Source organism: Mercenaria mercenaria, chromosome 19 (assembly GCF_021730395.1).
Source record: "Mercenaria mercenaria strain notata chromosome 19, MADL_Memer_1, whole genome shotgun sequence".
In the NCBI taxonomy this organism is placed as follows: domain Eukaryota; kingdom Metazoa; phylum Mollusca; class Bivalvia; order Venerida; family Veneridae; genus Mercenaria; species Mercenaria mercenaria.
This window is the reverse complement of record NC_069379.1, coordinates 20,799,363-20,817,479: the sequence shown is the minus strand read 5'-3', so window position 1 is coordinate 20,817,479 and position 18,117 is coordinate 20,799,363. Positions and strand designations below refer to the sequence as shown.

At 33.9% G+C, this 18,117-nt stretch overlaps 1 protein-coding gene across 1 annotated transcript; it reads right to left on the bottom strand.

Annotated features, from left to right (window-relative positions):
* Window positions 1-2,668: 2,668 nt before the first annotated feature.
* On the bottom strand, window positions 2,669-16,975 carry LOC123542857 (uncharacterized). The gene is made up of 9 exons (XM_053531216.1): window positions 16,917-16,975; window positions 16,045-16,151; window positions 14,251-14,355; window positions 13,646-13,720; window positions 13,304-13,405; window positions 10,810-10,908; window positions 7,421-7,652; window positions 6,317-7,094; window positions 2,669-5,874 (listed from the first exon to the last, which is right to left on the bottom strand). The coding sequence occupies exons 1-9, from the start codon at window positions 16,973-16,975 to the stop codon at window positions 5,251-5,253; spliced, it is 2,181 nt and encodes a 726-aa protein (XP_053387191.1). The 3' UTR covers window positions 2,669-5,250.
* Between the last annotated feature and the right edge of the window lie 1,142 nt (window positions 16,976-18,117).

Sequence of the window (18,117 nt, the reverse complement as noted above, 5' to 3'; positions counted from 1 at the left end):
GTTTGAAAAGTCTTTTTGACCTTTTTATCAGGAAAATAATTTCTTCATTTTATAAATGCCGCCCGAAAACTATCGGTAAGTACACGCCACACATTCTCACTTGTCAGTAACAATAATAATTTGCTACAATTTTAATTCTTGAATTGTTTAAACACAGTATGCCCTTTTACCTTAGATACAAATGTATTTAGTTTACGATCTTTAGTGTACTTCTTTCCCTAGATGTTGTTATTGGTGATATATAACCTTTTGTGTCGATTCGCCGTAATATCAAATTAGCCAGATTTTATGCAATCCATATGCAAAGCCACTCTGATATCCTAGAAAAAGGTGAATGAGATAATTGTGGTTGTATCTAGTTTTATCAACCTTGATACCGACAATGTGAAAATATTTGCTATATACTAAAGCCAAACCGTTAACTGTGTTTCGATTATTTGAATCCAAACCGTTACATGCTTGGCATTTGTGGTTGATTTCAAGTTGTATTTTGTCGCAATCATGCTAACTTTTCAGCTGAGAGACAATGACTACATATGCAAATGTTTCGTCTTTCTTCTTAACAATTTCTACTGATTATACAATTGCAAGAGTTTGGATAACATCATTTAAAAATTCTGTTTTTGTTTCTTGATTGTCATAATCTGCACGTTTTTATCGCATAATGATTTTCTAACCCATAGATTGAATGATGAGAAAAGTTGGAATAATTTTTTCTGTAAAAACAGTGTATTAAATGGTAGAATTTAGCAAAACTTGAGCTATGTGTTTTGTTGTGCTTTTTTTTTCTTGAGAGGAGCCATATTGGACAAATCCAAATTGGCTACCATTGTATTTACTATACAGCTGTATATATATCATGATACACACATGCTTTGAAATTTTTTAACATATTCTTTAAACAAAATTACTATTTATTTTATTTTTATTCATGTGGTATTTCACATATTACACAGGTATTTCCTTAAGGTCAGCGACGTCTGTCGGAACGCCAAACGTTACGCTTCGCAACATCGCGTCATTACGTTCTATAAAGCTGTTGGAAACAAATGGCGTCGAGCGATGCAGGAGGGCGATACACCGGACATTTTTTTTGTTTTGTTTTTTCTTGTTGTTGTTGTTGTTGTTTTGTTTTTCATTCTCGGCTGGATAATCTTGATAGTTAAGCAGTATATATGCTGTGTATGTGCAAGTATTTTCTATATCACAATGGGCACATTTGAGAATAATGAAAGGCATTTCACAATACATAACCATATATTTTGAAGACAGCTGATGTATATAAATTGTGTTTATCATTCAGACATTTTATAGCCTATCATTGCTGCATTTCATACAACCGAAGCAGTTATCAAGCGCATTGTCATAATAAACATGAAAGATTATGAAAAAACACTTATGTTTGTGTTCTATCGGTATTAACTTGCTCAACATTTGTTACTGACGACATCTCAACAAGTAACAGAAGCGGGTACGTCCATTTGCCCAATGTTCAAATCTGGCTGGTTGAATCTTTCTGTACATTTGAGTTTGTTTAGATGCAGTAGTTTCAAAAGATTAACTATATCAAAAACAAGTATTTTGCGAATATGTTGCAACTTCGAACCTGCATATTATTCCTGCTAGGTTCAGACGGTCAAGCGGACGAGCGAGCGAGGGCAACGCTAATGGTCCCACTCAAACATAACGTGCATGTGGGGAGGGTGTTGCATAAAAAGTACATTATTTCATATTCATTTATAACATTCCCTATGCAAAAGAAATCATTTACCGCCAGTTGCACCTTAGATTATACTTAATAACACATCTTCTTGAAATATGTTCTAACATTTTATGCGAAAAAAATACGGCTTTCTGTTTACCGCGGAATATAAATGAAAATTCAGATTATTTTCGACTGATGTTTCTTTATGTTCATATATATGCAACGGCTTGTTTGTACTTTGTCACGCAATTATACAATCTTCTATGTAGGTAACTTGAACATTACTACATACATTTACTTGATAAAGACAACTATGAAATGTAATGTTTTGTAAATACAAGAATGAAATTATGTTTCAGAAAGTATTAGATTTTTAAAACGGAATGGCTAAATATCTATTTGCAAACAGCATACGCCGTTTTAGTAAATAGAGGATATTACATGAGTGTCTTTTCATATAGAATTTATTTAACGAGTTGAATAAGTTGAATTAGATGGGCAGGTGGTCTAGTGGTAACACGCTTGACTGTCAATCCAGAGGTCCGGGGTTCGAATCCCGGTCCAGGCACTGGAAATTTCTGAGATGCTCTTGAGTGTCTCCCACCTAACTAAGAGGCCTGTACTGGTTCTTCTCAGGAAAGACGGCTTCGCATGTATCGGTGCTATACACCAGGCACGTTAAAGAACCAGACTGTCTACTCGCAAAGAGCTAGGCTAAGTGAGGTGGACAGGCCTGTATCTAAAATGATTTCTCTCTATCTGTTCTGGGGGTTTTATCTCACTCTGTCCCTCTGGTCAGATCGCTCTGTGTCTGTACTAGTAGTGGATGAATTTCGCGCCCTGTGTGGCTACGTTTGCTGTATGTAAAACGCCTTTGAACGTGTTTATCTTGAAAAGTGCACTATATAAATATGGTATAATAATAATAATAATGATAAAATAATAAAGTGCGAGGCTCTGTCGAGCATTTTATCGATTTTATTCAACGAGTTTAATAAATTCAATGTGGAATGTGAGCTAAAGGTCTTACATATGTATAACAACTGTTTTCCTATAAAATATTCTTAACAGTTAGTTAAAAAAGATACTCCGGTATACTGGACCATTTTATGTCCAAAATAGTGAGATTGTAATAAGTAATTCCTTGATTCTACTATTCCAGAACTAAAACTGTAGTTCACTTTTCAGTTTAAATAGCTAAAACAAATCAGCATCTTTACATAAAAATTTGAAAACTCAAACAAAACAAAAATGATAACAATATTAAATGGAGTGTGTATTATTTACTCGAAAAATGGTAAGTTGAGTACAATAAGCCTCTGCAATTTTCTCAGGCGTGATGTTCATCGTTGAAAACATTCTTGTATTTTAAGTTGATACTAATTTCTTAATTCTCGATCGCGAAACAAGTTCTTACAACTTTGATTAATCGCTCTCGAGACTCATTCCAGATGTAATCAACCTCAAGTTTAGATGTTTTAGTTGTGTTGTAAAATAAATAAAACGCAATAAATTGTTAAAAACAAACTCAAACTCATCACAAATTGCTGTACTTTGTAGAAAAATGATAGAATTTTGTGATTTTACAAGTTAGTCTATTTTTCTGAGACCCTGGATGCCCGGGACAAACCTAAGTTACAATTATTTTTGCTATGGTCCAGTATACATGAGTATACCTCACTCAAACAATTATATTTCTACATTGAGTCCTCCGGTTTTTATCATTCTTATGGCATTTCGTTTCCAATAAATTGCTCTATAATGTGCCAAAACCCGCATTTAATAATAACCACCGTTTACGGAACTACATACTGAGTAATATTATTTATTGAACGTTCCTCGTAATTAACATTCTTTTAACTTATCAAAATTTTGACATTTCTAGTTTTTGCACCAATTAACAAATTAGTTCAGAGGTTAAGCGTAGGAATAATATTCAACAGATCTTACTTTTCTGGCGAGTTTGAACCTCAGAGACGGCAATTAATTTTCCTTTTATTTTTGCATCAAAGATATTTATTCCTTTATACATTTTATGTTCATTATTTTCTCTATGACACAACGGCAGAGAAATTTCCGAAGCCGAATTGGCAGAGAAATGTTTAGTGTAATATGAAAGATGATATTAGTTAAATGCATATGCATGTACAAAAGAATATAAATAGGAATATAATAGTGAAAGTATGTTATAAAACATACGTATAAATACAGATCACAAAAGAAAGAAACGAAAAACATGTTAATAAAAAGTAAAAACGGATAATAAAAACAAACAAAACTGACCTGAAAACAAATCATGAGGATCCGAACCCTTCGTGCAAAACGATCTGTTATATGCATCTTACCCCACTGAATTATGTTGCTATTTACTTAACGCGTAGCTAATATGAAAGGAATACTGATATTTACTTTTCCATAATACATGTATATAATTTGATATTTTGATTATCATGAAATGGGCGCGTCCTCGCGAGAATCAAGTTATCATTTGGTATTAGTACTGTTACTAATATTGCTGTAGATACTGATATTGGAAATAAGTATTTTGTATGGTATATACTCTTAATATGCCACCTTCTTAAAATGAAATTATTATCATTAGATTATTATTATTATTAAAAAGTTTAATCATACTTAATTTCTTGCAAGGCCTCTCTCTCTCTCTCTGGACGACTTAAAAATAATTGTTAACTTAAGTCATGAGAAAAGTGTCTATGTTCTATACTGACGACAAAAATACACACACACAAATTGCATGTGCATATGTACCACCGGAAGCGGAAAGCGACAATTTACGATAACTTTTACGACAAACTAAATGTGTTTGCATTTTCATTCGTCTTGACAATCATATAACCCTCTCTTTGATTTGATGTTAAATGGCTACTTAATGCCGAAATTATAAATAGCTAACCACAAAAACGCAACCAGACATTGTTCCGTACCGTAAAATTGACGTCATAAACGAAACGAAGTTACGTGTCAGTAACTACGCGAAACGAATAGCTTTCATCACGAAAATACGTAAAGAGCTATATTTTGCGAAAATATTTTTCAAGAGTCATCCGTTTTGATTTATGATCAGTACTGTGCGGCTTTTATGTATTGTATTGCAAAGTTTAGTTCCTAATTTTTGACAAAAATGTGTATATGCACTAAGTATGAGATGTTTGTTGAGATAAAGGAGAAGTTTCTAACAAATAAAGTTTTTAGATAATTCAAAGTTCACTCTATACGTATACACCACTAAAAGTATACAGCCAATGTGCTCAGTATTTAATTTGTGGAATAGACGGTACCAAAATATCCTCTACTTGTAAAATTGTTACGACATTTGCATGATGTCTGCTTCAATGTTGTTGTATCAAGTTGACCGACAAATTAACGATTTACTGACGTTGTTTCTAATTTGTACTGGTTTGACCTCTATGAAACCTAGCCTCAAATACGAGTATATTTCTAAAACAAATCATTGGCGAATTTTATAGAATGCACTTCAACTATTTGAAATTGGGATGAAGTGTCACACTACTGCTATTCATATTCTATTGTTCCACCGAATCTTGATCAACAAATGAACTGAGTATATCGGGTATTGTATCTGGTGTGTCTATTGTAAAGGACTCTTCACCTGTCTGAAAAAATGAATCACAGATCTCTTTCAATTCATCGTCCACTTCAATTTTAAGCGCAAGAGGGTCTCTGTCGTCATGTACTGTCTCACATTTCTTGTTCATATCCGTGCTCGTCAGGATTTTCATTTCATTTCCAATCTCCACATTGTTGCTAACGAATTCTTTTGTCTGACATGCAACTTCAGAAGTGACTCCCTTAATTCTATTTAGACTGTGAGTATAATCCTTGTTAGTAGTTCCATGTTTTTTACGCTGAAAATCATTTACGTGTTTTTCATTTATGTGGGTAGCAGCTTCTGCTGACTGGTTGCTGTGTACGGGGCCATCGCCAGGCTGTTCAATACTTTGCGGCCAATCAGAACTTGTACATGTTGCTTGTTTTTTATTTTTACGAGTGTACAGGATTTCTGTTATTTCTTTATTTTCACTTTTATCAAAACCATTTGTTTCTTTACTACTTGCTGTAGAAACCAGTTCTTGTAGAGAATGCAACTGCGTGATTGTTGGTTTCTCTGCTATCTTTTCACGTTTTCTCTAAAATTTTATTCATGAAACTAATAAGTTATTATACTTCATTTTATCTTTTGACATTGAAACATTTAATACTATTCCGAGTATAGTCATTTTACGACAATATCAACAAACATACAAGTTCGTTTCAGTAACCAAAACAAATAAGAGTAAATAAAGTAGTGGTGATAAGTCTATGCCTAAATTTTTTAAAGGTGAATGTGTACTCATTAGTTTTCGCACGTACATTCAGGGGATAGAGTAAGAGTCTGTCTGATAACATATTTGTCTGACATTTACCAAATTTATAATACTGATCGGTTGATATTTATTTATTATAAAAATAAGGTATACAATGTTAAAATTGTATGCCCATGATCTTGTATTCTATAATATGCTTTTATGCTTCGACAAAAACCTTAAATTGACAGAAGCGTATATAAATACCACAAAATACCATACATACGTGAACACCCAGCTGTCCGAAAGCTGCATTGCCGTTAAACGATAAAAATAAGAAGGTATCTGCATCTGACGTATCATATTCAATTTTCTGTGCGTCAAGGTATGAAAGGAGTTTTGGTCGCACAGCATTCCCGTAGATATCTAAATCATTGTAAACTTCTTTTTTCAGGATAAGTTTTGGGGTGCCACAATATACGATGTACAGCTTTTCATTTCGTTTTGTTGTAACTTCTTCAACGTCGCAAAAAGTCTTATATGTGATTGACAAAACAACTTTTCTGCTCACATTACATTCTTTCATAACAAGATTCACTACATGTTCCATGTAAATATCATAGTCACAGTGACGGATTGGTATAAGATTCGAAAGTAAATTTTGTTTTGCATTATCTCTTGCATAACTTTCAAGCTTACTTAATTTCATTTTATCTTGAAATTGTGATGTTTTTCGCTTTTTGCCTTTACCTTGTTCCTTGTGAGCCGTTTGAGACTCGTCATTTCTGTTTGGTTTAAAGTTCATTTCGGTGTACTGAAATGAGGCTTGCATGGCCTGGCCATTAGGGAGGGATTGTAATGCTGCAGAGCATGGCAAAAACCCTGAACAGGTACCGTAACGAGATGACTGAATACTTTGTATTTGTCTTGAGCTGTAGTGAACGCTACACAATGCACTTGGTGTCTCAGTATCGTACAATGCATAGCATGGTTGAACATACGGAACTGGATGTGTTGAAGTTTGCTCAATTCCTCTTGCAACACATGGCAATTTTGGAGGGTCCCTGCGATAAAAGTTAGAAAAACTAGATAGATGTTTTTATTCAAGAGAATATCTCGCCTGTACTATGTCTCCTGTTCCATTCAATTATAAACAATAAATTAATTGATCAGTTGGGCATTTGTTTCTTCCTATTTTTTTTATTTTTCTTAGCACATACATTGATAAAAAAATTGTTGTCTTAGGTTCGGTCGATATCGCTTTTATCAGGTGGATAAATCCACATATCGATCTCACCTAAAGGCAAGAATTTCATATAATGCATAAATCAAAGTTGATGACAACGATCAACATGAGAAAGCTCATTTGGGTAATTTTATCACAACAAACCTTATTATCAATAAGACACTATCGATCACTTCCTTTGATTCTATACATTCATAGACGGCTTGTTTAATCTGCTCGAGATTTTCCGCCGCGTCACCCATGATTTCAAGCCACTTCCTGAACACTTTCATGTACGCGTGAAAAACCCATCCAGTGGTATACTCATTACGAGCTTCAAGTTTAATTTCTTCCATTGTATCATGTACACTGATGTTTCTAACCCGTTGACAATTACCTGCAAAAGGATGTATATATTTATTTATATATAAAATAAATTTATGAATATTCATTAACTGTAATTACTTGAAATCCTAGAAATGCTCATAGATGCAATTGGGAAATTGTACATTTCAAGTCTTTTCCGTTAATGGCTATCATAGCAGCAATGTTATAAGAGGATGCCGACGTTCTAGGGCGTCCTGCACAAGGTTGAACTTGAAGTCTAGATTCTGCTTTATTAGATACCCTTTACTATCTATAAACAGTCGCTTTGGATGGCGATGAATCACCGTAAACATTTTAATTTCTTGCAGAATCTGCTTTATGTAGTATATTTAGAGAACAACGCATCTTTATGTAGGACCTTATTTGCTTCCTACCTTACGACATTACAATGCAAAAATGCGATTTTGACACCACACTGTCGTACTACTTTCGTAATATCACCCTTATGTCCAACATAGAGAAGAAGCATATTCCTTTGCATTCATTATTGTAGCAACGAAATGAAAATTATAAATTAAAATTTGTATTTACGTAACAAATTTTCAAAATGTCTATGCACAAGTATATGCATTCAACTTAGTTATAATGGCAAGCAAACGTTGTTCTTGTTTAGCACTGGACACAATTGCTACTGATTTTATTTGTTTACGTATACAACATAAAATTGTTTATACATTCTTGAAAGAGGAGTTCAATATTATGTTAATGTATCTATATCTCAAATAGGAATGAGATAAAAAATTATAGAATATAATGCTACAAAATATTACGGCTCTTTTTAGAGATAGTACCTAAGTTTTTCAAATCATAGGTATGAAGTGAAAAAGCTTTGAAATGAAAACAAATGTACATATGTTTCTCAAAAATAGATATATTAACAATATTTTAACCAGAAGCGTAGAGTTATGAGCATTTAATATTTTCATGTAAAAGAAAAGTTTGTGATCAAGGAAATGTAACTCTTCTTGGACCTGGAAAACAGAAACATCAAAGGGACATAATAAAGCGAATATTTTCAACTTGGGTGTATTTGATTTAACATTCAATCGTGATTTGGATTTCTAAATAATGATCAATGATACTGTGTGCTAAAACATAGAACAACTGGAACAGTCCTATAACAGCAAAAGATGCTGTAGTACAATGAAAATTGTTAAGCTCTAACTGGGAATCGAACCCAGGACCTCTCACACCTCAGGCAGACACTCTACCACTTCTCTATAACAGCAGTAGCTATAGCTAGGCAATTTAAGTGATTACATTACGTGAACTGGAACAGTTTTGTGACAATAACACATAATCGGCCGACTCCGGATTATCGGCGTATTCGCTTGGTTACCTAACGGCAATTTTCGTGTAAAGACAAAAATATAATCTAATGCTGCAAACGTTTTAATCGGTCAAAACTGCCCAAATTTCTCTGACGTGATTTTTAGAGTATGAAGTTACTAACTGGTAGTACCAGTAAAATATAACTTACATTGAACCTTACATATTTGCCTTTTTTAGCAGCTGGCGAACGGCAAAGACAGTGGACTTTGTACTAGTAAATTAAGCAATTATTTTACCAGTTTCTACAGGGTATAAATTGATAGGAAATTACAGTTACAAATTAAATACCTTTCTGCAACACATGGAGTCTGTTCACTGTCAAGCAGTATCATGACTAAGACCGACGATCATTCATTGATTCATTCAAAAAATTTATAGAGTCGGTTGTTTACATTTTCAATCGTAACCGGTGCTCGTGTAAAAGCCACATTTTTTGAAAAATTAAAGAATGCGAAGAGCTATGGTACGGCTCTACTCTTTTGTACAGAATCAATACCCACTAAATACTCATACGTATCTATAGATACACGCTTATTTATCTATGCGTGTTTTGTCATGGGCTGTGCCCCAAAGTAATGTTTTTTCTTGCTTGTCTGTTTGTTAATCTGTGTATGTTAGTTGTGCGTGCGTGCGTGTGTGTGTGTGTGTGATGTTGTAGGAATACTAAGGTTTAAGGAACCGTGGTTTTCCCTGTTTAATATTCATCCTTGCTCCATCTTTCACTAAACTCCACCCCACCCCCACCCGCTAAATTTTCTGTATTTTTCATGTATTAATAATGTACTTGTTATCAGATTTTTTTATACAATATTTTTTCGGTACAGTTTATTTTGTTGGGGGTCATCTTTGCGATACATGGCTCTATGGCTGTTTTGTTGGTGATATGTCTTCCCGGGAAATCTATCCTTATCTTTTATCTTCCAGATCACGGATATTAAAGTGTGTTAAAATTTATCAGTTTACCATATAAGCTGTATTAAATTATACTAATTTGTAAACATACCTGAATGTTTCATTATCAATCTAAATCTTTATCCCCAAGGAAGTAGTCATAATATTTTTAAGACCTACGCGATTAGAACTTGAACACGAGATGTTTTTATAAAGACTTGACTTAAAGTACATGTAAGCGCATAGTTATATTTCGATTTATTAGGAATATTTTTTTATTCCGGTGTTCATGCATGTTTAATTTCTTTCTGATTATCAGCCGTCTCTGGAAAACAATTTAAGAACAACAATAAAGCATGAAACTCTCGTGAAAAACAGTATGGATCTGGCAGCCTTGTGTGCAAGATATACGTTTTTGACTTAAGAAAAAAAATCAAATTTCCTTAGTAAATGAGCAAACATGTTTAAGATATCCAGATCGTTAACTGCTTTGAAAAACTTCCGTCCAACACTGATTTTCAAGCAATGACCGATGGTATATGCCTGCCAAACATTCAGTCATGCCACATTTATAATTTAACGTTAATAGAATATTGGAAACATTTCACGTTGATATTATACCAATTTAAGAAAGGAAGCTTGGAAGAAGGTACATGGCAAGTAATGTTTTAGCGAATACAAAATAGACAAAGACATAAAATTGGACCGGATGACGTCACAGGACGTTGCCATAGGGACTAGCATTTACTTATTGTCCAAAGAAAAAATGATTTAAATATATCATCTTAGTAATCCCTAATGTACATTCAGTAACGGTTCTGTTTTTTTGTTGTTTTTTTTTTTTTTTTTTTTATTGTTTTTTTATTTTTTTTTTTGTTGTATTTTTTTTTTTTTTTTTGATGATACATGAAGAAAGATTTAGATATACTTTTAAACAAACTTACTCAGTAAATGTAGCGCAAACATCTCCCATTTCGTTGGAGGAAAGGACTTAGCCAGCTGTAAGAAAACCTGTATCCAATTTATTTTCTGTGTATGTGTACCTAAAATATGTCAATTAAAAGAAGCATATGATTTTCCGCCTATAACATTGATAAAGACATTTTAATAAAAAGTTAAAGTTCCTTAAACTTCTAGTTATAGAGTAACATCGACACGATTATAGACTGTTCGGTCGCTTTTCAGCTTTTCATGGTGACCATGTTTTATCGAGTATTTAAATTACGTATATGTTACAGAAATGTGCTAACAGAAAATGCCCAGTGTGCATGGTCATATCGCATTGATGTCCGGTTAAAAGCCCGATGTCTACATGATAACCTAAATTTTTTTGTCAAACTAAATATTTACTAGTATACTATATTATATATAATATCTTGTGTCAATACTAGCTGTATATGTGTGTCTAAAAAGAAGCTGTCCAGTATTGACAAGACGTCCTTTACATCTCGAGGGCTGAGCGCGAAATTGTTGAAACTGTATATGAATAAAGAACAAGATACAAGGTTTCACGCCTAACCTCCGATCTATCCGACTATCAAAATTATCTACTTGATAAACAAATGATATCGGTCGAATAATGCCTGGATATGGATTTGCTTGTTAGATGCAATAATAATAATCGTCCGTAGAGATTTAGTCTAAACAGATCTCATGGATATGATTTAACCACAAATATGTTTATTTCATACACAATTGAAATGCGCGTTTTAGATATTGTTAGCCGATCAAGTATATGACGATTTGGAGAGTAAACAAAGAAAATTTTACTTGGGTCCATTTATATCCAATAATTAAAATCAAAGGCCTGAATGGCCTGAGTCGGCTAATGATTGATATACTGACAGTATAGTCTACCAGTTTCAGTTTGTTTTTAGTTTTTTTTCTTAAAATTTCATAACACAGCTCGATATTTACCCAAAATATTATATCCGGATACGATTACACTTTTCTCCAGTTTGAACAATATATTTTACAAATTGTGATGATACGAAGACATTTAGCAGCAATTGGCAGTATCTGACATTGAAGTTTACGGTTAAATCACATCTTATTTAAATCTTTTCATAAAAAAGTTGTTTTAGTTTCGCCAAACATAGACGATCTACTTTCGATTTCAAAAACTACAAGAAAATACAATTTAATGTTTCGCCGATTTGTTTATTTCTCGACAAATAAGAATTAAAATCATTTTTAATATCAATAGTAACTAAACAAACCAGTAAGAGCTTCTTCTTCCGATAATTTATCCGTTTACTGACTGCAAAATTCAACCCACGCAAAGTTTATAGAATTCATACGATGCGTGTTTACGTTCAATGTGGGAGAATTAAGGCTGATCGGCTATGTTACCTAACGCATCTAGACGATTCAGATTTTGTTTTTAAAAAAGCATTGTGTGCGTTTCTGTAATTTTATATACGTTTTTATACGCTTAGAAATTATTAGACATGCGTATTTGCATTATTTCTATACGTAATTTACGCTAATACGCATCTTATCTGGAGCCCTGCTGGAACTATTTTTTGTCTTTCGCTGGATGTTACCCAAGCTTTGTAAGCCTGCGCAATTCTTAAAATGCACATTTATGCTTAATGAGTTACATTCGAGAATTGCACAATTACAAGTCATAAATATGACAGATTACATCGTATATTGGTCATAGCAAAGGGAATTGACACAACTTAACTTCATTCATGCAGTGAACTGTTTGAAATTTGAGAAATCTAATGGAACTACATCCCTTCACATGTTATTCGGTCCATTTAGAGAATCGTTGGATAGCAAGGACTCGTCAAAAGGCTAAAGCCTTTAGCCGACTCAAAAATATACATGTATGATTTGTTAGATAGATACGTAAAAGTTGTGAGACAGTCTTTTCCTTATTAAATTCTGCGCGGTAACACAGGGAAGATGATTTTGATTAAGTAGAGTGACGTCGTCTTACATCCTAAAGTCCTATTAAGTTCGATTTCGTAAGATCAGCGCCTGTCTAAGAATAATCCACAGGTTTGCCACTGTATGTACTATCTAACTGCATAATTATAGTTGTAAACCGAAAAATAACATACTTTGTACATGTATGACTTTAAAACAAACAAGAAAACCAGTATTATGTTTCATAATGTCGTGAGGGAAATCGATCAAACTTTTAATGACTTCAAGGCACGAGCAACGTTAAGGGGAGCGGTGGTCTAGTGGATAAGGTGTCGGCCGCTCAATCCAGGGGTCGTGGGTTCGAGCCCCACTGGGGTCACGACCATGACTTCTCATATGACACCAGTACTGGTTTTTGCAGGAAGTGGACTCGAGAGTGGTTCAAATAAGCTTGAAGCTTTCATCACAATCGAGCTAAAACAAATTAGTATAAACTAACTAATTAAGAAGCAATGTTAATTTAGAGTAGCTGCTAGTATACATGTTTATTTAAAAAATTACCGTTTTCCCCATACTTCACATCGATATTCTGATTCTCAGCAATTGATAGTGGTGTTCCCTTTTTAGTCGTTACTTTGTTATTTGTATTTTCTGTATTATTCTCTGATGAACATAAACATTATTAATCAGTTTGCATGGATTTGGAGCCAACGATTATTCAATAAGTACTTTGCAATTCCCCATTTTTTAAAACAGTGAATACTATAGTAGCATATTGCACTTATACTGCAAATACGTTTAAACTCATTGATTATGTTCTAGATAATAAGCCACTTACATTGCATAAGACGTAATTTAAGCTTCACATCTGAATTTATTAAATCTGCGAACAGTACATTGTACCTGTTGGTGTATTTTCACCGTCTCCATTAAACTGTAGACGTTCTCTTGTCAGTTGCAGCCCTCCATATATCTTGCCTTGAACAGAATGCCATGATAAAGTTTTTATAGTTGTTATTCGTGAAGAGATTTCCAAACAATCTCACTAAATAAACGAATTCATGCTCAAATAAACGTAAATCAAACGTATAATAGTTTACACGTATTGAGGTGATCTGTCAACGCCCCAGAATAAAAAGCGTGTAAGTAGTGTAATTTCCGCCCTTTTATGAATTATATATTTTTGAAACTACATGTACATATCAATGGGCATAATCCTATAAAAACAGTTAATGTTAACAAAATGCAGTGTTGGCCAAATTCACCAATAATACAAGGGCGTAAGTAAAATGCACTATAATGTTGTTTCAGAAGGGTCCACATATACCCTTCTGTTATTTCCATAGAATTAGAAAGGCGTATCTGTCATAGACGGCTTTATTTTCGTATTACTAAAACTGTGATTTTCTACATACGCCTTTCTAATTTTGAGACGTCGATGTACAGGTGTAAGCGAAATACTACAATACTCGAAATCATAATAAAACTACAAAGACAATTTGACTTACTTTTATTGTTTACGCCCGGACCCTGGATCGGTGATATAACGGCCATAAGTTTACCTTCTTTGCCTTCTTTTGACACATCTTCAGTTTTATTGACTTTACTTTCATCTGAAATTATGAAGACCTGAATATTGAAGTATTTTAAGTTAATCCTTTCTCTCAGCTAAAAGTTTTGTATCTGTGTATAAACTTAGATGTAGCCTGAATGTTATGGTAAGGACTGTTGTCTGACGATAACTGATTAATGTTTGTACGCTTGATGATTGACCAGTTTTGACATACGTTTGAATAGCCTACTGTTATCTAGTTGAGCATGTCAACGAAAGTTTCCGGTACTTACTGATACATGAATGAATTACACGCACATGTAACAAAAGATTCTTAACATTGGTAGGCCAAAAATTAAGAGTACTTTAGAAGACATAATAGCATAGATATAACATAGGTTATCTATCTTTTGAAGAAAACAAAGTTTCGCAAAATACGACGGGAAATATTGGGCAAGAAAACGACGTTTTCATGTCAACCATTCTTCGGATGAAACACTCAGCTGGCACCGGTCAATAACATCAAAAGCAAGGTCAATTCAAAAGAAACCAAGTAATCCACTTGATTTTATTGCACACTAAATAAGCAATTTATTTGCAATGAGCATGTCATTGTTCATTATTTATCGTACATTGAAATTAATTAAAACAACGCTTGCAATTCATGTTGCAATATCTCGTGATACATTACCACTCTTATTAATATACATTATTAAATCTAGATCCAAAGCATAGAACGCAGCCCCCCCCCCCCCCCCCCCCCCCCCCCCCCCCCCAAAAAAAAAAGTATGAATATCCAGCCAGGAAAACCATGTTCTAAAAACGCAGCCTCCCCAAACGTTAATCCAGCACGCGGACGCGAACATGACCAACACACACACGCACGCACGCACACACACACACACACACACACACACACGCTCAAAGTACACAAACACGGATAAAACGAACAAATAAAGGAACACAATGGGGCTCCGCCTTGGAACCGTCAATGGCAAATCCACCACTGGGGAGCTTAAACTGGTTTAAAGTGCCCATAACCTCACTCTTACCATCACCATGTTCCAAGGCCACAGGACTATCCAAATATTAGTAATCCCCGCCAGGTGAAACCCTATACTTACGTAAAGGCAACACAAGGCATGTAATGAAAAAAAAAACACTAAAATGCTCTTGTATATTGTAAAAGCAAATGCACTGGCACATTTACTGAACTGCGTGTTTTAGGTATGAAATACGCGATTGAAATGGGCTAGTATATTTTCCCGTTCACGACCATGGTTCTTATTGTATACCTAGGGATAGGGTATAACATGTACAGAGGCATTTTCTTTCTGGTCTGGTGCCAGTGAGCAAATGCATGTATTTGGTGCCTTTGCAGAAGACAGAGCAACAAGGAAAACATCCTTAAGGGTCCGTATCGGTGGGATTAAAAAACTACCTGTCATAGAGTCCTCCACTTGTTCCGTCAGACACAATCAAAGAGAAAAGCATAGTGTCCAACTGAAAAAAGTCTATATGTCCAAACAAGTGTTTCAAAATAATTGGGTCATAACCTCAGTTAATAAAACGTTTAACAACTTTACTAAATATAATTGGAAAATTGTCATGACCCAAAATTTTAGGAAGTTTGTAAACCACATTCCTATAAAAACGGGGTTGATATACATTCTCGCAGAACTGTTTTAAATTGATATGCATTTTATCACCAAATCTAAATTATGATAGTAAAACTTAGCGAAGTATTTACGTAATATATAGTAACGGTAGCCCTGATGGAGAAGCGTATTTGTATTATACTGATTACGTTCACTGATATCCTCAACATGATTACGTTCACTGATATCCTCAACATGACTATATATATATATATATATATATATATATATATATATATATATATCCAATTAGGTGTTGCCTGGGGTACATCCCAATCCAAATGTTGGAAATTTGCAATTCTAAAATTAAAATCTTCCCTCTTGACATAAATTGTAGTATGTATTAAATTGTCGTAAATGGAGAGATGTAAATTCATAAATGAAGCAGTAGTATCCAAGCTGTTAGTTTTATTTAACTGCATCACCCTGGAATAAACGGTATCGACCAACTGAGTAAGAAAAAGGATTATCACTATTTATGTGTTCCGTATTTATATAACTGTCAGTCCATGCATATTTAATGGAAGAAGTCCGACAAGATACATTACGACAGTACAATACGGGATTTTTGGAAGGTACAATACGGTTTTTTTTTCAGCCTGTACGTATTTCCTTGTATTTTTGACAACAGGTATATAACAAAACTGTTTATTTTGATTTAAATCATAGTTATGTTTTGGGAAGAAAATATTGGACATAAAACCATGAATGAAATAGTGTTTGTCTATATATCTTTACGTGTCTGATTATTGTCCAGTGGTTTTAAAAAGTGTTTAGAAAATTAAAAAATAGTGTATTAGAACATAGGGAGGCTTGGAATACAGAACAACTGAAGACAAAATACTTATCACGAAAATACTTACAGAAATATTAATATCATCAAGTCAGTTGTAAATGTTAAACTTTGTTTGAAACAACGTAATACAAGGTAATATATGCATTGTTTAATATTGTGACATTTTACTTGTTATTGTTAAGATGTGTAAGTTCATAAAACAACTGTGTCAGATGTGCAATGGTCATTAATGCTCAGGCGAAAAATAAATCCCGTTGTTTTTTTTTTCTAATTACGAAGGCAACCTTATCCTAATACAGATAGACATTTTGCTTTTACTCAAGAATTGTAAATTGTAAAAAAGCTTACCTTAAATGGTTTAAGGAACTTTTTCAGAAGAAAATCCTTATTTTTACATTAAATTATCCTTGCACATTTTTGTTCCGTTACATGAAGCATGACTACTGCCATCTAAAGTTGTTCCTGACTTTTCGAATTACAAGTGTTTATTTTGATTTAACTTATAGTTCTGTTTTGCGAAGAAGATCAAATGTGTTGTTCTTGGACATAAAACCATTAATTAAACAGTGTTGGTCTATATATCTGATATAATGAGTCTGAATACACTACTTGTCTAACTAGTCATAATGCTTCACTTATTTTATCTCCAGTTTGTTTTAATTAGTGCTTAGAAAACAATGACACACATATCATGAAATAATTAATTAGAACATAGGGAGGCTGGGAATACAGAACAATGGAAGTTGACGATGATCGTCAGGCCATGGGAGAGAACAAGACGTGCAAAAGATATTGATATACCTCTATAGAACTAATATAACGGGCGACCATTGCTAATGGTTTAAAAAAGATATTCGTTAACATATGAACGCGAGGGCCTCCGGGGCCGAGTGGTTAAGGTCGCTGACTTCAAATCACTTGCCCCTTATCGATGTGGGTTCATTCGGGGCGTTGAATTCTTCATGTTTATTTTTGTTATGTTTAAAGCAACACGATTGACAAAATATCTTTAGGTTTGAAATAAAGCCAAATTATTTATTATGAAAATACTTACACAAAAATTATTAAGTCATTAATTTTGTTAATGTGAAACTTTGTTTGAAAAATATTGGCATTGTTACATACAGTGATAATGTTTCTTTAAGATAAATATGTCCATAGAAACAACTATACCAAAGAAGTCGAGCAACAGGTCTACAGCCTCTTATTACAATTAAGGAGCCTCCGCGGCCGAGTGGTTAAGGTAGCTGACTTCAATCACTTGCCCCTTACCGATGTGGGTACGAGTCTCACTCGGGGCGTTGAATTCTTCATGTGAGGAAGCCATCCAGCTGGTTTGCTGAAGGTCGGTGGTTCTACCCAGGTGCCC